The sequence below is a fragment of the Jaculus jaculus genome, chromosome 1 (genome assembly GCF_020740685.1).
Source record: "Jaculus jaculus isolate mJacJac1 chromosome 1, mJacJac1.mat.Y.cur, whole genome shotgun sequence".
NCBI classification, from domain to species: domain Eukaryota; kingdom Metazoa; phylum Chordata; class Mammalia; order Rodentia; family Dipodidae; genus Jaculus; species Jaculus jaculus.
The window spans coordinates 42,845,839-42,870,667 of record NC_059102.1 but is presented as its reverse complement, the minus strand read 5'-3'; the positions used below and the strand labels follow the sequence as shown (position 1 = coordinate 42,870,667).

General features: G+C 37.3%; 1 protein-coding gene across 2 annotated transcripts in view; it reads left to right on the top strand.

Moving 5' to 3' along the window:
• Exoc6 (exocyst complex component 6) overlaps nt 1-24,829 on the top strand; it is a 192,708-nt gene that overhangs the window by 51,699 nt on the left and 116,180 nt on the right. For both annotated transcript variants that reach the window (XM_045141871.1, XM_045141870.1), the window contains 8 exons: nt 3,707-3,911; nt 4,950-5,102; nt 10,507-10,575; nt 15,088-15,171; nt 18,277-18,323; nt 19,060-19,180; nt 21,504-21,575; nt 23,979-24,076. In XM_045141871.1, the coding sequence (XP_044997806.1) occupies nt 3,707-3,911; nt 4,950-5,102; nt 10,507-10,575; nt 15,088-15,171; nt 18,277-18,323; nt 19,060-19,180; nt 21,504-21,575; nt 23,979-24,076 (849 nt within the window). The remainder of the gene's footprint in view (nt 1-3,706; nt 3,912-4,949; nt 5,103-10,506; nt 10,576-15,087; nt 15,172-18,276; nt 18,324-19,059; nt 19,181-21,503; nt 21,576-23,978; nt 24,077-24,829) is intronic.

Here is a 24,829-nt window from a genome sequence, read left to right as displayed (position 1 = left end):
GAATGGGTGTGCCAGGACCTCCAGTCACTGCAAACAAACTCCAGATGTGTGTGCCCTCTTGTGCATCTGGCTAACTTGGGTTTTGGGGAATCGAACCTGGATCCTTTGGCTTTGCAGGCAAACACCTTAACCGCTAAGCAATCCAGCCCAACTGTTGGAATTAAAAAAAAAAATAGCATCACATATACTGAGAGAGACATGCTACCCATTTTGCTTGCATGCAGAAATAGACAAAGCTTAGGATATTTATGACTAACTTTTAGAAAAGTTCTATTATCTGGTGTCTGACTTCTGTTTTCTGTAAAAGTTTATTGACTTGGTAGGGATCTTAGCCTGGATTGCCAAGAGAAAGAGACCATATGTGAATTTTATATTTTACTACTTTTTTAGGGAATATAATATTAGAAAACCTCAGAAGCTGGTTAAGGGAAAGAAAAATGAGATAGGAAACTTGGAAGAGCAAATGTGATGGTGAGCTATTGAGCTAGTTTAATGCTTGGTATTGATAAGTTTCAAAATCTTTTGAGGCAGCTGGGCATGGTGGCACACATCTTTAATCCCAGCACATGGAAGGGAGAGGTAGGAGGATTGTCGTGAGTTTGAGGCCACCCTGAGACTACATAGTATATTCCAGGTCAGTCTGGGCTAGAGCAAAACCCTTCCTCTAAAAACAACAACAAAAAATCTCCCCTAAACAAAGCAACAGCAACAAAAGTCCTTTGGGGCTGGAGAGCTGGCTTAGTGGTACTTGCCTGCAAAGCTAAAGGACCCAGGTTTGATTTTCTAGGACCCATGTAAGCCAGATAGATGTACAAAGTGGCACATGCATCTGGAGTTCGTTTGAAGTGGTGGAAGGCTCTGGTGTGCCCATTCTCTCTCTCTGCCTCCTCCTCAAATAAATAAATAAAAATAAATTTAAAAAGTCTTTTGAGAAGTTGTATAAATTGTTAACCAAAGCATTCCACCAGAGAGGAAAAAGGAAAATTTATCTTTTAGGTTCTTTTCTCATTAGTTAACAATTCAACTTGTAGCATTAACTCCTCATAGTTCTGACTTATGTATTATAGATACTCATAGATAGTCTTTTGATATCTTAGGCATCAGTGACTCATGGACATCCCAGGATGGAAGCTGAGAGGTGAGCCAAGTGAAGAATGAAATGAACACATGGACTAAGTCAGTTGACTACACCTGCTGTATATTTTAAAGACCAATAGCAATACTTTTAGTCCAGCATCTATCACTTATGAATTCCAACATGTTATAAGCATCACTAGAAATTTTCAGAAGTTATACTTGTTGTAGAGAGAATTCTTTTGGAATATACCTAACTCAAATTAAGTCAGAAAACAGGCAAGCAGCAAATAATGTAGTCTAACTATTGATGAGTCTATTCTAGCTCAAGGTTTATACTGAAGAGATGTAATTCACTCTCTCACTATATCTAAATATTTAGTATTTTAGATTGCTAAACTAGGAATAAAGGAATCAGGTAAATTTTATGGAGAAACAAAAAGAAAAATTAAATGATGCAAAATGATTTCACTACGGAAATTAGATGCAGTATGGATATTAAGACCAGGTTGAAAATGTTCTAATTAGTATAGAGAGGGAAATACTGTCTCTAGTTCTTCACATATGAGAAAAATTATTCTGTAAGAAAAGATATATGTACATGTATTAATGTATGTCCCCAGAAATAATTGAATGTTTATGAGATACCAATCAAAAATATTTTAGGGGCTGGAGAAGATGGCTTAGTGGTTAAGGCATTTGCCTGAAAAGCCAAAGGACCCTGGTTCAATTTCCCAGGATCCATGTAAACCAAATGTACAAGGAGGCGCAGGCATTTGGAGTTTGTTTGCAGTGGAGGACCTGGCATGCCTATTTTCTCTCTCCCTACCTCTTTCTCTTGCTCTCGAGTAAATATTTTAAAAAATATTTTAGGGCTGGAGAGATGGCTTAGTGGTTAAGATGCTTGCCTGCGAAGCCTAAGGACCCATATTTGATCTCTTTCCGGATCCTATGTAAACCATACACACAAAGGTGACACATGCGCACTAGGTGGTGTAAGCATCTGGAGTTCGATTTCAGTGGCTGAGGCCCTGGCATGCCAATTCACTCTCTTGCTGTCTCTCAAAAAAAAAATATTTTAAGCATTGCCAAAATCATTATAATTATCTCTCTCCTACTCATACTATCAGCTAAATATCTCAATTTATGAAAAAAAGTTTATGTTGTTCATATTACTAAATAACCAAGATGAAATATAGCCCAACTTTGTACTTTGTGGTAGTATTTTATGACAGATTGTGCAAAATATATTTGATTATTGAGAACAAATGCTGTAAAAATATCCTCTGGAAAAGCCATTAAGTATATTTAAAAATCTTAGGAACTCATCGTTCAGCTTACTATGTTCATTAGCTGTGTCATTTATTTATTTATATATAGTTTCCTTACATAGCCAAAGATGGCTTAGAACTTGATAGATAGTCTATGCTATTCTTGAAATCTCCATTGTCCTGCCTCCAAAGTGCTGTGATTACATGTGTGTGCCACCATGGCCAGTGTATTTTTAATTCTATCTGATTCAGTAGGAAGGCATAGAATACTGTTGATTAAATATGAAAATTCTTCTACCTACTTTCAATTGGTTTTGATTATTCTATTGTAGGAAACAAAAAGTCTCAGTCCTACTACCAGTTGGTTGAGAATCCTGATGAGGTTGCATGTTCTTTTGTGTTTCAGCTTTTTCATCTATAGAACATTGATGGTGGTGTTTGCCATAGAAGTGTACATTGCAGAAGTCCAAAGAAAATTACATTATGCATAGGAAACTATGTGCTAGTTTCTCTTAGCACAAGCTCTAAATTACTAATTGCTATATGCACATGTCACATGGTACCATGTAAATAGTAGGCATTCAGAAAATATTTGTTGAATTTAAAAATTACTTAACCACAAAAAGCCAGGTGCAGTGGTGCACACCTTTAATCCCAGCACTTAGGAGGCAGAGGTAGGAGGATTGCCATGAGTTTGATTCCACCCTGAGACTACATAATGAATTCCAGGTCAGCCTGGGCTAGAGTGAGATCCTACCTTGAAAAAACAAAACAAAACAACAACAAAAAAAAATCACTTAACCAGTGATTTTTCACCTGATTTGTGTGACATGTTTGTAATTGCTTTAATAGTAGTGCAAATTTTTTTCAAAAATCCATTTTATATTTATTTAGAATTAATATATACTACATGCTTTTTACATTGTGATTTTGTGTGAATGCATGCTATGAGAAGAGAGTATGAAGTTACATATCAAATAACTAATATTTTGATTTAGAAATTAAATTTGTGTTTAAGATATTATAATGACTATGATAATACCCGATGGTACAGATTTTGCTAAAATGTAAAAAAGAAGTTTATGTTAGTGGAAGCCATGAATATTTGCCCTGAAACTTGTATTTAGTATATATACTCTGTGCTTAGTAAATAGAAATAAATGTTAATTTTTTTCTTTTTTCCAGTGCTAGGGATTGAACCTAGGGCCTTGTGCATGCTAGGCAAGTGCTCTACCGCTAACATCCCAGCCACTAGCACTCTTTTTTTTTTATGGGAATGTTAAACTGATTATTTGGATTTACTTGTAATATGAAGGTGATAAGAATTTTTTAATAGAATTTCCTTTTTTAACTTCTCACAGGTATTATTCTGCCCTTAAAACTATGGAACAATTAGAGAACGTGTACTTTCCCCGGGTTAGTCAATACCGCTTTTGTCAGCTAATGATAGAAAATCTTCCTAAACTCCGTGAAGATATTAAAGAAATCTCCATGTCTGATCTCAAGGACTTTTTGGAAAGCATTCGCAAGCATTCTGACAAGATAGGTGAAACAGCAATGAGACAGGTGAAATTAATAACAGTGTTCATAGTCTAGGATGTAAGGCTTATTCCTTTAGCTTGCACAGTATGCTTATCTTTGTTTAGTTTTACCCTTTTCTTATCTTGCCTGGTTCTTTAGAATGGATTTTGCTGGTGTTTCATTTACATTTTTCTCTCTCTTTTCAAGTGTGTGTGTGTGTTGTGGTGTGTGCGATATGTGTGTATGATGTGCGTTAGAGAGAATGTAGGCCCACATGTGTGTGTATGTGGAGGTCACTGGTCAACTTCAGGTGTGTCCTTACCTTCCACCTTTTTTTTTTTTTTGAGGCAAGGTATCTTTCTTGTTGTTCACTAGTGTTCCGCAGGCTAGCCGGCTTGTGAGCATCTGATTCTCCTGTCTCTCCTTCAAGCAGGCTGGGATTGTGGACATGAGCTACTTTGTCTAGCTCTTGCATGGGTTCTAGGGAACTGAGCTCCGGTCCTCATGCTTGCATGGCAAACACTTCATCTACTGACCCATCTCTCCAGTCCCTCATTTATTTCTTCTTTCATGCTAAGATCCATTTTAGGTTCCTTTTTAGGACAAATTTAAAATAGTGAGTTTGAATTAAAACTCCCTCAATTCAATAAGAGCAGAAGTAAACATAATAGAAGACACAACACAGTGTGGAAGTAAAGAGTGCCAAAAGTTGGTCGTTAAACTTTTCAAATAAAATTGGTAGTGTCTTACAAGGCATATTTGGAAAAGGAGAGGGAATGTCTAAGTGAAGTGAAAAGGAGACATTGCTGCAGGTGTAGGTAATACTACATGGAAACTAAGAAAACACAAACAGATCTTTTCCACCTCTGGATTTGGTGGCATACACCTATAATCCCAGCACTTGAGAAGCTGAGGCAGGAGAATCTTGAATTTACGGTCAGCCTAGGATTCATAATGAGTCCCACTTCTGCCTGGGCTACACAGAATGACCCTGACAGTTGGATGAATGATGGATAGTAAGTTTTGAATGAATTTTGACAAGAATAAAATTTGAAGTTATCTGAATTTTGTTCTTCAAAATAGGCACAGCAGCAGAAAACTTTCAGTCTTACTCTACAGAAGCAAAATAATGTGAAATTTGGGAAAAATGTATATATAAATGATGACAAAATTCCAGAAGAAAGGAATGATGTACTGAAACATGTACTGGATGAAGAGGCTGAGAATGAGGAGGAGGTAATGAAGTTTCTTTCTTTATCTGTTATTGAATAATTTTTTTCTGTTGGATTATAATGTACTTCTGTATTCTCAGGTATAAATTGAAGTCATGTCAATCAGATTGTAATGAGCAGTAGAATGATTTGAAATATTAGACTACACAGTTGACAAGCAGGATATATATTTGAAATACTAGACTACATCATTTGAAATAGTAGACAAACAGGATATATCAAAGTAGATTATGTTTTTAAACCATGAATATTTAAATCTGGCTGTTTCACCATAATTAGTAGTAAAACCAAATCTATTTTTTTGAGGAAATTGCTCATATTTGCATTGTTGCAGTCAGGTTCGCATTGCTGGTAGAAATCACCCAACCAAGAGCAGCTTGTGTGACAATAGAGGTTTCTTTTGGCTTACAGGCTTGAGGGGGAAGCTCCATGATGGCAGGGAAAACGATGGCATGGGCAAAGGGTGGACATCATCCCCTGGCCAACATCAGGTGGACAACAGGAACAGGAGAGTGTGCCGAACACTGGCATGGGGAAACTGGCTATAATACCCATAAACCCACCCCCAGGAATACACCGCCTCCAGGAGGCTTTAATTTCCAATTGCCATCAGCTGGGGAACCCAGCATCCAGATTACCTAAGTTTATGGGGGACACCTAAATCAAACCCACCACATGCATTATCTGTGGCAAATATTTTATTCCATAATGTCTCGACTCTTATTATTTAGCCCCTGGATAGCCCTTCTGTTTCACTTGGTCCTGAGGTTCTGCAAAATAATTTTTTTTTCCTGATATTTATTTATTTATTTGAGGGTGAGAGAGAGAAAGAGGCAGATAGACAGACATCAAACAAGCAGATGGGTGCTCTAGGACCTTCAGCCAGCCACTGTAAAGGAACTCTGGACACATGCTCCACCTTGTGCATCTGGCTTTATGTGGATGCTGGGGAATCAAACTTGGCTCCTTGGCTTTGCAAGCAAGCACCTTCACCACTGAGCCATCTCTCTAGCCCTCTGTTGTGTTTTTTGTCAAGATTTTTTTGTTATTATTAAAAAACGAAATCCTGGTCTGGAGAGATGGCTTAGCAGTTAAGCACTTGCCTGTGAAGCCTAAGGACCCTGGTTTGAGGCTTGATTCCCCAGGACCCACATTAGCCAGATGTACAAGGGGGCACACGCGTCTGGAGTTCATTTGCAGTGGCTGGAAGCCTTAGAGTGCCCATTCTCTCTCTCTCTCTCTCTCTGTCTGCCGCTCTCAAATTTAAAAAAAAAAACAAACCCACAGCAAAACAAAACAAAACAAACAAACAAAAAAACACAACAAAATCCTGAATGCAGGGGCTTTCCCCTGTTCGTGCCCTCTCATAGGCAGGAGCTCCCTGTTTGCTCTCCTTCATCCTTCTCTTAAGCTCTGGACTTCTCAAACCTACTCTTTTATCCTTGGGCAAGAGCCCTGCCTGCCTGCCTGCCTGCCTGCCTGCCTGCCTGCCTGCCTGCCTGCCTGCCTGCCTGCCTGCCTGCCTGCCTGCCTTCCTTCCTTCCTTCCTTCCTTCCTTCCTTCCTTCCTTCCTTCCTTCCCTCCTTCCTTTCTTCCCTTCTTCCCTCCTTCTCTCCCTCCCTCCTTCCCTCCTTTCTTCCTTCTTTCCTTGTTCTGGGCTTCCCCAATTAACCTAAAACTTTGAAAGAATCCTGAATGACTAGATACTTGAAATTATCCTTGAAAATTTATCTTTTTTTTCACCATTTTTTCTTTACTAGTTATGTATATACTCAGTTTGTAAATAGCCATGTTGGTACCATAGCCTCCTTCCTGTCCTCCCCCCTCTGAAGGGACCCTCCTCATTGGAGATGCCAGTTATCCCCATGGGGATTGTGGATTGTGTATTATGGGGGCAGCCATCAGTTATGGGGAAGATGCATATCTCTGTGCGTAATGTCCCAACTTGTGGCTCTCACAATCTTTCCGACCCCTCTTCCACGAATATCTTCGTACAAATTTATTCTCTCATTTTATTATTATTTTTTGTTTGTTTTTTCCAGGTAGGGGCTTGCTCTAACCCAGGTTGACTTGGAATTCACTATGTACTCTCAGGGTGGCCTCAAACTCACAGCGATCCTCCTACCTCTGTTTCTGAGTGCTGAGATTAAAGGTGTATACCACCATTCCCAGCTTCATCCTATTACCTTTTAAAGTTCTCACTGCAGAGACATCTGTTGAGTCTATTATTATTATTTTTTTGTTTATATTTATTTATTTGAGAGCAACAGACAGAGAGAGAAAGAGGCAGATAGAGAGAGAGAGAGAATGGACGTGCCAGGGCCTCCAGCCACTGCAAACGAACTCCAGACGCGTGTGCCCCCTTGGGCATCTGGCTAACGTGGGTCCTGGGGAATCGAGCCTCAAACCGGGGTCCTTAGGCTTCACAGGCAAGCGCGGAACCACTAAGCCATCTCTCCAGCCCTATTATTATTTTTGAATTTATTTCAAACTTAGTCCTTACCATAGGGAACCTAGTTATTCCTTGTTTATAAGTTTTACTGTGTCAGTGAGGTTTTATATTCTTTTTCTAATAACCTAATTTTGGAAAAATACAGAATTTTTTTTTTTTAAGACAGGCAGGGTCCCTCCATGTAGCCTATGCTAGCCTCAAATTTAAAATATGATACCATATCCTCCCAGGTGCTGGGATTACAGGTGTATACCACCATACCTGCTGATAACTTTTTTTTTTTTTTTTACCCTGACACTGGAATTACAAGTGTATGTCACCACTGCCAGCTTTTTTTTTTTTAAATTTTTTTAAAATTTATTTATTTGAGAGTGACAGACCCAGAGAGAAAGACAGAGTGAGAGAGAGGGAATGGGCGCGCCAGGGCTTCCAGCCTCTACAAACGAACTCCAGACGTGTGCGTCCCCTTGTGCATCTGGCTAACGTGGGACCTGGGGAACCGAGCCTTGAACCGGGGTCCTTAGGCTTCACAGGCAAGCGCTTAACCGCTAAGCCATCTCTCCAGCCCCTGCTGATAACTTTTTAAAGTATAGTGTTTTTGCATATAAGTAGTTTGTGTGGTATGTGTGTGGTGTGTGCATGTGCATATGCTGATGCAATGTTCTGTGGGCCTGCCTGTGGTAACCAGAAAAAAAATACCATGTATTGCTTCTCCTGCCTGTTTGTTTCTTTTTTCTTTTTTTCTTTTTGTGAGCCCAGGGATTAGCTGGTCTCTGCTCCCTCCCGCACAGGACTAGAGTTATAAATGTACGGGGGTTGTTTATTTGGGTTCTGGAGATTTGAGCTGGGGCAATCTCAGACTCCCTCAGGCCCTTGTGCTTGCATAGGAAGCAGACTTAACAGTTGAGCCAACGTCCCAGCCCCTGCCTAGAACTGTTAGTCAAACTGTAGGAATGTGGGCTCATGGTTACCTGTGATACCTGAGTCTTTATTGTGTATATTTATGTTCTGTGTCTGAGAATGAGACTACGAAGATACATAGGTGTGAAAACATACATATTCACACACACACACACGTACATGTGTATATGTGGTACAGATAGGTATATACAGTGGATGTTTGTTACTGTCTAGAATATAACGAATAGTCTTAGTTAAGTATTTTCCTTATATGGAATTTGTGTCTCTTGATTAGTCCATTGAAGTTAAATATTTTTGCATATGTATGTGTGTATGTGCACGTGCGTATGTGTGTGTACAGGTCTGAGGTCCATGTTAAGTGTCTTCTTTAATCATTCTCTACCTTACTTATTGAGAGAGAGTCCAAAGCTCACTGACTCAGCTTGTCAAGCTGTCCAGCTTGTCCTGCTGTCCTCCTGATTACAGGTGTGTGCTGCCACACCTCACACTTGCATGGGAGTCACTCTACTGACTAGGTCCCTGGTTCTAGCATCTAAATAAGGTTTTGTGTGTGTGTGTGTGTTTTGTTTTGTTTTGTTTTTGAGGTAGGGTCTCACTCTAGCTCAGGCTGACCTGGAATTCACTGTGTAGTCTCAGGGTGGCCTTGACCTCTCAGCAATCCTCCTACCTCTGCCTCCTGAGTGCTGGGACTAAAGGCATGCACACCACGCCTGGCTTAAATAAGTTTTTTTGAACTCCATATTTTTGTTGACTTCATTGTAAAATAACTACCATGAACTAGGTGGGATGGTGAATGCCTGTATTCCCATCACCTGGGAGGTAGGATCAGGAGAATCCAGAGTTCAAAGTTACCCTTAGCTATATAGTGAGTTTGAGATCATTGTGGACTAAAAGAGAATCTATCTCAAAACACACAATGCAACTCCATCCTAACAACAACAAAACCTTACCTTTCATGAAGAAAATCAGGAAATAGATGTAAACAGTTCAAGCAGTAGTGGCAGCTTTTGTGGAAAGGCAATAGAGCAGAGCTGGGACCATGACTCATTTCAAATGAGTAATTTTCAAAGCAGTGCAGGGATGTAATGCTCAGTGATAGAACTTTTAAATGAGGCTCTAGGTTCAGTCCTCAGTACTGAAAAATAAAGTTTCAAAAAAATAGACATCTGATGTTATATTTTATTCTGACAAATAACAGAAAAAAAAATCCCATATAGGTTGTCATTATTGAACACAAGATAATTAATATTACTAGGTAGGTTATTTGAGATAGCTTACAAATCACAAGCATAGTTTCATTAAGACATCTTGAAATAGACATTTTTATTTTTCTTGTTTTTCAGAAGGTTTCTATATTCTCCTTTTATAAAGTTCGAAATGGTGAAAATAGACCATTCTTAACTCAGTTTCCCCCAATCTATCCTGAATGCCTTTAACTGTGGGGATCATTGGAATCATGTTCCCTATTTTCTTGGATCTTGTACTATTATTGCATTTTTGTTTTCATCATTTTCCCTAACAAATGGCACTTTAATAAAAATAATAAGTCCACTTGGGATTCATGAGAATAGAAATGTGTTCCTTTGAATGAATTTCTCAAGTCTGAGATATTTAATATTTAACCAATCCTAAAGGTATATTTTTTCACATGATAACATAATGTGAATAGTTTTTTACATTATATGTTCCAGAAGTTGTATACATTGTAAAACTGATGTCATTGTTTTAAGTGGCTATTTTTTTACTCTTTAATTGCCCATAAATAATAGTTATGAGTCTTTATCTGGAAGCAGATGGAAGCAAACAGGAACAACCAAAGCATTCTAAGGATGTGAACTCGGGGTTAACAGAAGATTCTAATGCTCCCAACAGTTAAAGACAATGCAAAGCAGGCTGGGGAAAATTAAAACATGCTTTCTGTGGGAGAATTAAATAAATGTATAAAATCTGTGGGTTTTCTTACCTATCTTTATATTATACAGTAGTTAACTAATAGTTTAACCCTTGATTTCTTAAAATGTTTTTATTTTGTTAGGTCTTAACTGTTCAGGATCTTGTTGATTTTTCTCCTGTTTACCGATGTTTACACATTTATTCTGCTTTGGTAAGTATATTTAGATAATTATGACTTTCTGTGACCTAGTGTAATATATGTGTTTTTTTTTTTTTTTCTGAAGTAGGGTCTCACTGTAGCCCAGGTTGACCTGGATCTCACTCTGTAATCCTAGGCTGTCCTCGAATTCACAGCAACCCTCCTACTTTGCCTCCCTAGTGCTGGGATTTAAAGGTGTGCATCACTATGCCTGGCTAATATATGTGTTCTTCACTTCAGTTTTCTTAAAATTTTTTAAAAATTCATTTGTTTGAGAGAGGGAGAGAGAGTGACAGAAAGAGGCAGATAAAGAAAATGGGTGTTCCAGGGCCTCTAGCCAATGCAGACAAACTCCAGATGCATGTGTCACCTTGTGCATCTGGCTGTATGTGGGTCCTGGGAAATCTGGGTCCTTTGGCTTTGCAGGCAAGTGCCTTAACCACTAAGCTATCACTTCAGCCCAACTTGTTTTTAATTAAAAACAAATTCAAAACAGGCTATACCACATATGCTTGGTACATAGTAGTTTGTGTAAGCACATCCTGTGTCATTTACACAATGGGGAATTCAGAGCTTTTCTCAGAAAGGATCCTCATCAAGTGATATATCACTGTTCTTCCATTTCTCCTGTCTTTTTGTGCTCATGTTGTATCAAAATTACTTATATTTTATTTCTGCATATGTTTACTCCACATTACATTGTAAATACTTTTGGTTAAGCAGTCAATTATCTTTTTTTTTAAATGATTGCTTAACCAAGATATAATTCAGGGCTACGAATGTAGCTTAGTGGTAAATGCCTCCCTAGCATGTGGGAGACCTTGGGTTCTATTCCTCGCATCAATAAAAAAAATTCATACACCAAAAAGATACATGGTGAAGTCATTTTAGCTCAGGAAGATGCAACAATTACAAACATACATATTATATTATTTAATATGTAATATAACTAACATGTTATATGTATTTTTTTCATCTTAAAATGTCATCTTTGTGGTGGTCATGGGGGTGTACATTTTTTGCTATAGCACTGGGATGCTGAAGGAGGAGGATTGCCATGAGTTTGAGGCCAGCCTGGACTAGAGTGAGACCCTGCCTCAAAAAAGGCAAAACAGTAGTGCTTAAAAAATGTCCTTTTTGCTGGGTGTAGTGGCGTACGCCTTTAATCCTAGCACTCGGGAAGCAGAGGTAGGAGGATTGCCATGAGTTTGAGGCCACCCTGAGACTCCGTAGTGAATACCAGGTCAGTCTGGGTTAGAGTGAAACCCTACCTCAAAAAAAAAAAAAAAAAAAAAAAAAAAGCAATGTCCTTTTTGTCAGGTGTGGTGGCACATGACTTAATCCCACCACTCTGGAAACAGAGGTAGGAGGGTCACTGTGAGTTTGAGGCTACCCTGAAAGTAAATAGTGAATTCCAGTTCAGCCTGGACTAGTGAAACCCTACCTCAAAAAAAAAAAAAAAAAAAAAAAAAAGAAAAAAGAAAAAAAGAAAAATGAAATGTCCTTTTGGTATTTGGATTTGGTGCTTAAATAAGTGTATTTTAGCTGATGGTCATATAGCCTCTCCAGTTTTAGATACTGTTGGCTGGTCTCTTTACTTTTAGCCTCTTTAGATCTTTGAATCTAAGGTGTATGGATTTTTGAAAAAGTATTTTCTTTCGGGCTGAAGAGATGGCTTAGTGGTTAAGTGCTTGCCTGTGAAACGTAAGGACCCGGCTCAAGGCTCGATTCCCCAGGACCCACTTTAGCCTAATGCACAAGGGGGTGCATGCATCTGGAATTTGTTTGCAGTGACTGGAGGCCTTGGCATGCCCATTCTCTCTCTCTCTATCTCTATCTGCCTCTTTTTCTCTTTGTCGCTCTCAAATAAATAAATAAAATAAACAAAAATTTTTTTTTTAAATTTCTTTATTTATTTGAGAGAAAGAGGCCGATAGAATGGGCACACCAGGGCCTTTAGGTATTGCAAATGAACTCCAGACACATGTGCCACCTTGTGCACCTGGCTTACATGGGTACTGGGGAATTGAACCTGGGTGCTTAGGCTTCCCAGGCAAGAGCCTTAGCCATTAAGCTATCTCTCTCTCCCAAGGTATATGGTTTTTAAAAAGTATTTTTATGTATTTATTTGAGGTAGAGACAGAAAGAGGGAGACAGAGTGAGTATGGTCATATCAAGGCACATAAACTCTTGATGCATTGCCACTTGTGCATCTGGCTTTATGTGGGTACTGGGGTATTAAATCTGGGCCATCAGACTTTGCAAGCAAGTGCCTTTGACCACTGAGCAGTCCCTCCAAGGGGTATGTTTTGTAGATAGCACTTATTAAATTTGTTTTTTTATTTTAAATTTTATTTATTTACTTACGGGGGCAGATAGAGAGTGAACATACCAGGCCCTCCAGCCATTGCAAGCAAACTCACCTTGCACATCTGGCTTACATGGATTCTGGGCAATCAAGCCTGGGTCCTTAAGCTTTGCAGGCAAGAGCCTTAACTGCCAAGCCATCTTTCTAGTCCCATTTTTTTAAAAATAAAGTTCCAGTCTGCTCATCACTGTCTTTCAGTTAGAATGTTTAGTTCCTTTACATTTAATTTTAATACTGATAAGGTAGACTTAGTGTCATCTATTTGTTTTAACATGTCTTACATGACTTTTGTTAATCTGTTCCTTCATAACTTGTTTTGTATTCAGTATTTTCAATTGTACCATTTTACTTCTTGTGCTATTTAGTTCATAGCATTTGTCCTGTGTTGTACATTGCAAACAGTGTACTGCAGATTAATACCCTTATTTTTGTGCCATTTTCCATAAAAATTACATTGTTATCATTATTAGCCCATTGACAGCCTTATAATTATTTCTTTTTTTGTTTTGTAAGATTGAGAAGAAAAGTGTTGCAAATGAAAAATATACTAATGTCATCTCTGTATTTACCTTTATCAGTACTTCTTTTTCTGCATGTGGACTAGTATTGCTATCTAGTGTTCTTTCATTTCTGCTGAAGAACTCCTGAGTGCTGGGGTTAAAGGTGTGTGCCTCCATGCCTGGCAAATTTTTAAAATTTATTTATTTGATACAGAGAGAGAGTGACAGAGAAATTGAGAGAATGGCACTCCAGGACCTCTAACCACTGGAAATGAACTCCAGATGCATGTGCCACCTTGGGCATTTGACTTATGTGGGTCCTGGGGAATTAAGCCTGAGTCCTTTGGTTTGGCAGGCAAGCACCTTAATTGCTAAGCCATGCCTCCAGCCCCAATTTTTTTTTAAACTATTTTATTTAGTCATTTGAGAGAGAGAAGTAGGGAGGCAGATGGAGAGAATGGGCACACCAGGGCCTGTAGCCACTGCAGATGAACTCCAGACACATGTGCCACCTTGTATATGTGGCTTACATGGGTACTGGGGAATAGAACCTGGCTTCTTAGGCTTTACAAGCAAGTGCCTTAATTGCTAAGCCATCTCTCCAGCCCTGAAATGCTTTTAGTTAGAGAGTATGGAAGAATTGAACACATTTCTTAATTAAATATCTATGTAAAACATTTTCTGTGCTATGAATTTAGTTCATGAAATATTTTAAAAAGTAATATTTTGTCTAGATACTTAACTGTAAATAAATTTTTTTTCAGTGAAATACAGATTTTTGAATTTTTTTCTTATTGTTAAATTTTTCTTTATTTTTTCTTTTGAGCCCATATGAACAGGAGAATGTGATCTCAACTTTTCCTTTTGACTATGGATTTTTATTTAAACAGAGAAAATGACAGGGTGGAAGGAGCTATATCTATACAGTCATGTCTTTCATCAGCCATGTATGAATACTGCTGTAATAGGGATGTATTGATTGCTGTAGCATAATTAAAAACAACAAAGCCTTTGAATATTAGGGAAAGCTATCTAAAAGAAATAACTCTGGGGAGTCCTGAGAGATATATAAAAGTCACGTAAAGGAAACTGGGAATATCTTTCAAGAATTCCCTCTACAGAGGCTGGGAAATGAAAGGAGAGGAGCACTGGATAGCCTGAGATTAGCGGTGTGACAGCAAGGGATGGAGAGAGAGGCCAGATTGCATCTACTTCGTCTCAGAGTTAGGCTGCTCTGCTCATTTCTTTATTTAGTTTCCCTCACTAACTGCCACATTTTGGTTTCATTAGTCCAACTGCTCAATGTCAAGAGATAGATGCAGTAGGCAAATGTCAAAATGCTTGAACTTAACTTTATTCTTCCTAGTGGAAATACCAAATAAAGTTACTGTATTTGAACTATAGTGCCATGATATTCACTAGGAAAAGCCATTCAGTATTTATATTCCCTTTTGAAAACTTAAGTGATTCTCAAGGGATAAAGGAGAGAGGCAAGGGAGGGATGGGGAGGGAGGAGGGAGAGGAAGAAAGAAGGAGAACAAGAAGGGGAAGCGGAGGAGAGAAAGGGAAGGAGAGGGCGAATAAATGAATATGAGAAAGAGAATGAATGTAAGAAATGGGTTGAGAAATTTTCATTATCTTCCTGATTTTGTTTAGGGTGATGAAGAAACATTTGAAAATTATTACCGAAAACAAAGAAAGAAGCAAGCGAGATTGGTATTGCAACCTCAGTCAAGCATGGTGTGTGAAAATTTTCATTTTTGTTATTACCTTGTATCTCCTTATTTTGCTTTAATATCTTCAGAGCATGTATCACCATTCATCCAACTGTAAATATTTATAGAACACCTACCATTTCTAGTGATTGATTTAGGTGCCAAGGGAACAACAGTAAGTTGTCATGAGTTGCTTGTCTCATGAACTTACATTCTATTGGGACAGATAGTGAATTAAAAACATAAATATATAAAATGTTAGTAAGTAATAATGTTTCTGACAATATAGTAAATTATGGATTTTAAGTTTTTGTCTCACTGAAAAAAACTAAAGGTACTTGATATACATTAAAGTTTCTTTAATTTTAGATATTTAAAAAAGGTACTAAGGTGGTTGGAGAGATGGCTCAGTGGTTAAAGGCACTTGCTTGCAAAGCCTGATGGCCCAGGTTTGGTTCCCCAATACCCATATAAAGCCAGATGCATAAAATGGTGCATGCATCTGAATAAACAAGTTATTGTATGTGCACATGGCAGAACACTTCTCATCAGCCCAAAGGGATTGATACATGCAAGTCTAAGGGTACAGGCTGGAGAGATTGCATAGTGGTTAAGGTGATTGCCTGAAAAACCTAAAAACTTTTCAAATCTGCAAGATCCCACATACAGGCAGATGCAACAGTGACACAAGCATGCAGTGCCACACATGCCCACAAGGGGGTGAACATGCCTGAGTTCATTCACAGCTGCTGAAAGGCCCTGGCATGCCCATTCTTTCTCTCAAAAAAAAAAGAGTATATGGGTATATTTACAAAGTAGTATTCTGAGTGAAAAGACTCGTATGCAGTGAAATATGTACAAATACGATTTATGTTATTTGACATTTTTGAGACAGCAAAGCTGTAGGACAAAATGAGATCAGAAATGGCCCAAGGCTGGAGATCTAGAAAGGTAGTGCTCTACAAACAGGCACAAATGTGAGGAGCTGGTCATGGTTGTGCATGCCTGTTACCCCAGTACTGAGGGTGGGCAGAGACAGGAGGATTGCGGGGCTTTCTGGTCAGCCAATCTAACTGAAAAACGGGGGGCCACAGGTTAAGTGAGAGTCTGACTCAGGGAAATAAGGTGAAAGAGCAACAGGGGAGGACACCTGATAACTTTCTGTTACCTCCACACATGCACACATGGCACATAGTACCATGGCAAACACACCAGGAATAATAAATATAAATAAAGATCAGTAGGGGCTGAGGATGTAACTCAGTGATAGAGTGCTTGCCTGGCATGTATGAGGTCCTGGGTTTGATCCCTAGCACTACAAAAATGACAAAAACTACAAAGATACTGAAAGTATCTAGAGAGAAAAAGATCATTTTCAGAAACAGGACAATGAAAATATCCTCAGTGTTGAAAGAAAATCACTGTAGTGTAGTATCTAGTATGCAGTGAAAGGACAAACAGACGTTTTCAGACAAGAAAAATGGAGTTTGCCACCAAAACACTTTAAAGAAATTTTAAAAGAAAAGGCAGAAGGAAAGCAATAACAAATGGGAGATGAAAACACAAAAAGTAATAAATAGCAAAGAAAGTATAAATGTGTAGGCAAATGTATATTGATTGTGGGAAGTTATAAGGGTTTTAAAATAAGTTGGGAGTAAAATATATAATAACAACCACAGGCATTGGAATAATATGAAAAGTAGCTATTCTATAGTATTTTAGTTGTCCAGAAAAACAGTAAAACATTGTTTAAAATGATTACTTAAGGATGTACAATGTGATTTTTTTAGAGAAACTTCTAAAAGAATAGAAACTGGAGCTGGGTGTGATGGCTTACACCTTTAATATCAGTACTCAGGCAGCTGATGTAGGAGGATTTCCATGAATCCAGTTTGGTCTGCAGAGTTTGCCTGGGCTGAAGTTAAACCCTGCCTCAAAAAAAACCAAAAAACAAACAAACAAAAAAAACCACCAAAGGGGGAAAAAAAGAATAGGAACCAACTGTATACTTTTAATTTAATCGAGGTAGAAAAAACTTAGAAAATGAAAATAAAATGTATGTATGTCTTGGAGTGGATAAAATGATAATTCTAAACCTATAGGCATTTAGGCATTTGATAATATTGATTCAAAACAAAGCAGAATTTCCATAACTATAAGGAGAAACGGTTAAATTTGAAAGCATATAACAGGTTTTAAAATACCTTGTAAACCAAGTAGACAAAATTCCTGTAATAATATAGAATATACTTAATAGGCTTGATTGAATAGAATCTAGAGAATCCTACTTGACCAGTTATAGAAATATACTTTTTTCAAGCATATATGGAATGGTACAAAATTTTGATTATATGATATATTTTATAGCAGTATCAAGACATAGCAAACATGTTACATAGAGATACAGAGAGTACAAATGCCCCTAGGCTAGTGGTCTACCACTGAACCATACCCCTGACCCTTTGTCTTCTCCGATTATGTATTTTTAAATAAAAGCCTCACTCTCTAAAAACTGAAGACACTTAGATGTTTAAAAATTTGATCACATTTATGAAATATGCAAAATGTACAACTTTAACTCAGTTGACATATGAAATTTTTTATATGATTTATAGATGAAGGTCATCTGATCATATATTTTCCTTTATGTGTTTTGTTAAAAATAAATAGGCAAGCAAATCATTTTTAAGCTATTTGACTTTGTTTTAAATGGTATGAAAAGGCACTGAAATGGTTTTGGCAGACGATGGCATGTTCTCATAGCTATTTGAAAAGTATCATCTGACAGTTATATGGGGAATAGAAGGGTCAAGCCTAGAAGCTGAGATAGGTAGGAGGATGATATATTAGTCCAAATAAAAGATGATGGTTTCTTCACCTAGTCTGTGGAGAAGTAGGTTCTGAAATCCCATTTACTTTTTACTTTCTTTATTGTCTATCTCTGATTGAGTGTACATTTCATGAGAGTAAGGACTTTGTGTTACTTCTAAGTATGTCTCTGGTACCAAAAATGCATGTAGCATATAGTAGGCTCTCAATAAATATTTGTTAATCAAGTTGTAATGAAGTGGGTCTTTTATGTTATTGGTACTTATTAATTTAAATAGATTTTTTTATTTTTTATTTGAAGCATGAAACAGTTGATGGCTATAGAAGATATTTCACTCAAATTGTAGGGTATGTATCTAATGTGGAAGTATCTATTATTAATTTTTTTTTTTTTCGAGGTAGGGTTTCACTCTAGCTCAGGCTGACTTGGAAATCACTATGTAGTCTCAGGGTGGCCTCAAACTCATGGCAATCCTCCTACCTCTGTCTCCTGAGTGCTGGGATTAAAGACGTGCACCACCATGTCCGGCCCCTATGTTACTAATTTTATTCAACACATTAAACTAATTTTATTAAACCATAACAGCTGTACTTACCTGCACAAGACCTTTGCAAGATTGGGCCTGTCAACATTTCATCATGTGTGGGGGAAGGGCCCATGAAGCCCCACCCTTCCCTGAGGAGGTGTTGGCAGTTAATAGTGGCTCGGGGAGGGGGCTCATTTTCTGTAGTGAAGTAACCTCTGGTACCTGCTCCATTAAAGAAGTCCAGCCATGCTCATGCAGGCAATCCTAACCAACTTCACCGAGACACCACAAAGACACCCCCCCCCCACTCTCTCTCTCTCTCTCTTGCATGATAGTCAAGGAAGAACAAGGGGTTCAGTGGGAGAGGGTCATTACAGAGGGTAATGGAGGTGAATATGATCAAAATACACTGTATACATATATGAGATTGTCAAAAAATAGGGTTAGGGTTATTTTTAAAAACCCAGTTTTATTTAAAATTTGTTAAATGTCAGAAATAATGATTTGTACTTTCCTGTTTTTAAAAGTGCATGCTGTGTCGATAATTACTGTTGTAGGTTCTTTGTGGTGGAAGATCACATTCTACATGTGACCCAGGGATTGGTAACCAGGGCATACACTGATGAACTTTGGAACATGGCGCTCTCAAAGATAATTGCTGTCCTTAGAGCTCATTCAGTAAGTCAGACAATTCATGTTACTAGTTTAATTTATTTACTTCAGAAGCTTTTGTGCTATATAATGTGAGAGGAAAACTGTGCCTCTATCATCTTGCAGTTTTCGGTAATTGCTCAGATTTGGAAGTAGTAATGTCAGGCTTTTGCCTGGTTTTATCCAGGCTGTGTGATTTCATACCTGACTGAGGTTCCTAGCACCCTTTTTTCAGGCATTATAGAAAACACAGAACCAGGCTGGTCTCATTAATCTCAGCTGGCCTCTTCATTAGATCACCGAGAAACACTGTGAAGAAAGGGTCTTAATTATCATTCCAAATTCTTTGTTTCCAAAATAAGCTCCATTATTAACAAACACAGTAGAACTTGTTCTAGACTGACTTTAATTTATGGTAATATACCACAATTATGATTTTCTTAAATCTGTAGTTTTCAAAATTTGAACTCATTTGAAATAACTAATATTTATGTAATGAGGTTTGGGGGGGAGGGATGAAGGTTAAATGACCAAATATTTTTCTAATTCCTTTTGTGGGAATCACCAACATGTTAATGTTACAAAAAAAAAAAAAAAATTGAAGCCTGGTGTAGTGGTGCATGCCTTTAATCCCAGCATTTGGGAGGCAGAGGTAGGAGGGTTGCTGTGAGTTTGAGGCCACCATGAAACTCCATAGTGAATTTCAGGTCAGCCTTGGTTAGAATGAGACCCTACCTCAAAAAAAACATTCTTTTTTGAGGGGGCTGGTGAGATGACTCAGTGGTTAAGGTGCTTGCCTGCAAAGCCCAAAGGCCTGCCTTTGATTCCCTAGTACCCAAGTAAAGCCAGATATACAAAGTGGTACACACTTCTGGAGTTCATTTACAATGTCTTGAGGCCCCTGGTATACTTATTCTCTGTCTCTCTTCTCTCTCTCACTGCTTGCAAATAGATAAATAAAAATAAATTTTTTGAAACTAGTAATTGGTCAGTGTAGACTTTTCTTTAAGAGAGCTTTGATACTTAACTAAAATTTACAGTGTTTTAATTACAATATTTAAAATTTTGTAATCTATTATGTAATGGTAAAGTTTAAGATATATTAAATGAGGATTGTTAGGTTTTATGATATTTAGATTGATCAGAAATATTATAGATTCTTGTTGGATATGATGGCGCACACCTTAAATCCCAGCACTTGAGTGGCAGAGGTAGGACTGCCGGGAGTTCAAGGCCACCCTGAGACTACATAGTGAGTTCTAGGTCAGCCTGAGCTAGAGGGAAACCCTACCTTGAACAACAACAACAAAATAGAAGGAAAAGGAAATAAAGTAGTACAGATTCTTGATACATTAGCTAGTAAACTCAACCCCTTTCTAATGTATTAATAAAGAGTTTAGGGAGTTCTGGGTGTTGGATCCAGGGCCTCGTGCATGCTAAGAAGTGTTTTACCATGTAGCTGCAGTCCTAGTCTGTGAGCAATGCATTTTATTATGGTTTAAATTAAAATCAACTCAGTATATAAAATTATGCTATCATCCTATCAATATGAAAATATAAAATATTAAATGTAACATCACATTCAAATCACATTATATACTGCTTAAAAGGAATCATAAATTTGGACTACATAGTGAGATGGGGTGGAGATGGGATAAATTTCACTATCCCTTTGGTAATAATTTTCATTTGATTAATTACTGCGAAATACTGAATTGTCATTTAATTTTTAAAATTTATTTATTTGCAAGTAGGGACAGAGAGAGAGAGTGAGAATGGGTACACCAGGGCCTCTAGCCACTGCACATGAGCTCCACATACATGCTGCACTTTGTACATGTGACTTTACGTGGGTCCTGGGAAATCAGAAGTGGGTCATTAGGCTTAGCAGGCCAGCATCCTAACCGCTGGGCCATCTCTCTAGCTCTGTCATTTAATTCAATATATTTCTTTTATAAGGTAATACATCTCTTTTATAAGAAGGAGAGTAAATAAATGAATGTAAAAGGAAAACACATAGCATATTTAAAACCATTGTTTGTTTAAAATAATTAGTTCCTCAAAAATCTAAAGACCTATATAACCATAAATACCTTGTTTTGACCAAAATTACTTATGTGAAAATCTCAAGGAATTAATTTTCACTTACTAGATATGACATGTCGTGATCTCTTCCTAAACATTTTACTGAAAAGAGCAGCTAACTGTTGATCCACTTAACATTCTACTTTTATTTGCAGTCTTCTAGATTAAAGGGCAGTTTTTTAGGTTCTTGTTTTTAAAGCATTAGTAACTCTTGTTTTTGTTCTGCTTGTCTATATTTCCACCATCACATTCCCCAACTCCTTAGTCGTACTGCACTGATCCTGATCTTGTTTTGGAGCTGAAGAATCTCATTGTCATTTTTGCAGACACCTTGCAGGTTGGTACTGATATATATATTAAAGACTGTGTTCTTTTATTTTACTGTAGACTGATGGCAGTAAATTAGTAATAATAAACATTTGCATATGTATTCATGTTCTCTATTATCCAGGTTACCCATGACAGTGTATATAAGAAAATATTACCAGCTCATAAAACAATGACCAGTTGTTACCATAGCATAGACACCTGTGCTATCCTGTAACTGTGTGCTTGCAAATGAAAATCGGTTTGTGAATTACTAATTTTCAGTATTGTTTTGAGTTCTTTAAAACATGTTACTAAAATGAAGACATGCAGTTTGAATGCTGTATATATTCATTTCCTTCTTAATTTCGGATTTACCATGTATATGATGAATAATAAAATTACTTCTTTGAATTTTTGTTTTTCCTTCTGAAAATATGATTAAATTACCTCAAAACTTAATGGTTTTTAGTGTTTTTAGTTATTAGTGTGAAAATATTAATACATCTGGCTTGTTCCTCCTTGATCATAAATAATTGAGACTTGATTGCCTTTTGTTTATGAGATTGTTTAGAGGTAACATTTTATGAAATAAAGACTAGCATTTTCCAAAGTGTGATAATAGCTATTCCATAAAAAAGGATTCTGTAGTGAAAAGTGATTTAGAAATGTTAAGTGAAACAAAACATGTTTCTCCACCAAAAGCCTTTCTCAGAGCAAGTTTATGCCTTAGGTTTGCAAAATAAGATGGTTGTGCAGTATTTTGACAGTATTTTTGGCCTTTGAAGTATTTTCCTCTCAGAACATTTCTTACATCTGTAACTTCACAGAATTTGCTTTACTGCTATGAACTACTTGCTTTATTCTAAGAGTTTTGCATCCTAAAACATAGCTGCTTAGTCTTAAAAGCTAAAAATAATATTCTGCAAGTTGCCTTGGCGTTAATAATTTGTATGGTCTATTTGGTATCACCAGAGTAATGTGGGACTTTTTGGCTTTTGTGTGATAAATTTTGTGACACCTATATCTGACATATTAATTGCAAGGAAATTTTTGATAACTTTTTTGGGGGGAACTTCCTTAATTTTGGGCTCATTTATAAATGATTTGAGGAAATTTTGCTATCCATAATAATTCAAAGCATTAAAGTTCAAAGTATGATCTAGGAACCAGTGCTCTGAAACTGTTACCAGTTTGCCGATTACTTGTTATTATCAAAATAAATTATGTCATTAAGTACAAAGTTTACCTCAGTTGGCATCTTGCTATAATATGCAAGACTTTATCCATGTAGGTATCAGCACTGATTTCTCTCTCTCTCTCTCTCTCTCTCTCTCTCTCTCTCTCTCTCTTTGAGATAGAGACTCATGTGGTGAGTCTTCATTAGGATGGCCTTGAATTTACTATGTAGCTAAAGATGACCTTGAACCCCAGATCCTCTTGCCTCCACCCCCTAAGTGCTAGGATTTTAAGCATGTGCCACCATACCATGTTTAGTGATTTTAAATATTTAGGTAAATGAAGAAACAAATACACTTACAAATGTGCTGGGATTATAGTATGTGTCATGATGCTTGATTTTATATGATGCTGGGGATTGAATCTAGGGCTTTGTTCATGCCAGATAAGCACTCTACCAACTAAGCTATACCACCAACTCCCTAACGTTGATTTATATTCTAGTGTAAGCTACTTATTTTCTTGTAGACTGTTACAGGGAGTTTTTGCACTAGCATTTTGAGAACAGCTAAATCTAAAGTACTGGATGTGACTCCAAGGAATTGCGTATAGAATAAAAAAAAAAGAGAGAAGTTAAAGACAGTATTTTAAGTAATATAGTGAAAAAGCAACTGTATCAACCCTTGCAAGGAGACCTTTTCATTTTTTTTTTTTCTTTTCCCTTTCTTCCAGCAGGTAATAAAAAAAATATCTGGCCATTCTATGGGTTGGATTTCAAACTAGAAAGGAGTAGCTGTGTGTGTGTGTGTGTGTGTGTGTGTGTGTGTGTGTGTGTGTGTGTGTGTGTATTTGGAAAGGTACATGTTTTTCTTAGGGAATGAAGTTAATCTTGAGTTGAAGGTGTAAAAGGAAGCCAGCATGTTTCAGACAGAATTTGTTTTCTTCTTGTACCCTACTTAGGTACACAGGTAGGTCACTAATCTTCAACTTTTTCTCTCATCCTTGGTTGTGATACTTTTTAAGGCTAACACTGTAATAGTTCTAGAAAAGTTAAAGAAGAAATGAAAAAGTTATTCTGAGTCCATAAAAGTCTTTCTAGACCTCTTTCTTAATACAATCTAGTAGAAAATAAAACAATATTTTTTCCTTTACTTTAGGAATAATATACAGTGACATAATGATGCCACACAAATGATTCTTGAGTGTTTCTAACATTTTATTTATATACTTACCTCCTTTTATTTTTGTATCTTAGGGCTATGGATTTCCAGTGAACCGACTTTTTGACCTTTTATTTGAAATAAGGGATCAGTATAATGAAACATTGCTTAAGAAATGGGCTGGTATTTTCAGGTGAGTTAAGCCATGGTGCCTTGGTATAATGAATATGTTTGATTCATACTTAACTAATTGATCTTTTTGATATAGTAATAAAAAGGTTTGTAATCAGTTTTTATTGTGGTAAAATGACATGAGTTAAATAACTATATGGAACATAGGCAATTGAGCAGTGGCCTATAGGAGTTCCTAAGGAGACAGAAAACCAGCAAATGGGATTGAGAAGAATAAAAAATAAAAAGGAAAGAATGAATTGTATAGGAGGGGCATTAAATGCTTTTAGACAAGAAACAAAACTGCTAGAACCAATTTATCATCATCTTCATTTTCCCCTCCCTACATCTTCCTTATTTTCCTTTCTTTTCTTGCTCTTTTCAGCCTTGCAATGCCTTTTTTTTTTTTTCCTGCATCAGCATTTCGTAGCTGTGTAACAGCAACATCCACTTGTGCTGTTTCCTTCGGCCCTGGGGTCTTCCCTTCTTCAGGCTGCTTGTCATTTGCAGCGTGCTTGTCCCACATCTCTTCCAGATTAATGTCACCAAAGGATAGGCAAGGACAGTTGGTTAGTTTGGTGTGATACTCAGAACAGAAAAAGAAGGCTGAACAAGGCTTCTTGGGGTCCTTGGACTTGCTTTTTCTTTCCCTTTAGGAGTTATGTTCAATTTCTCTCTCATAACAAGCCTCATCTGCCTGGGCCATGTTTTCAAAATTCCCTTTCTCTTTAGCAGACATGGTCTCTTGATCCCTGAGCACTCCTTAGAGAACTCT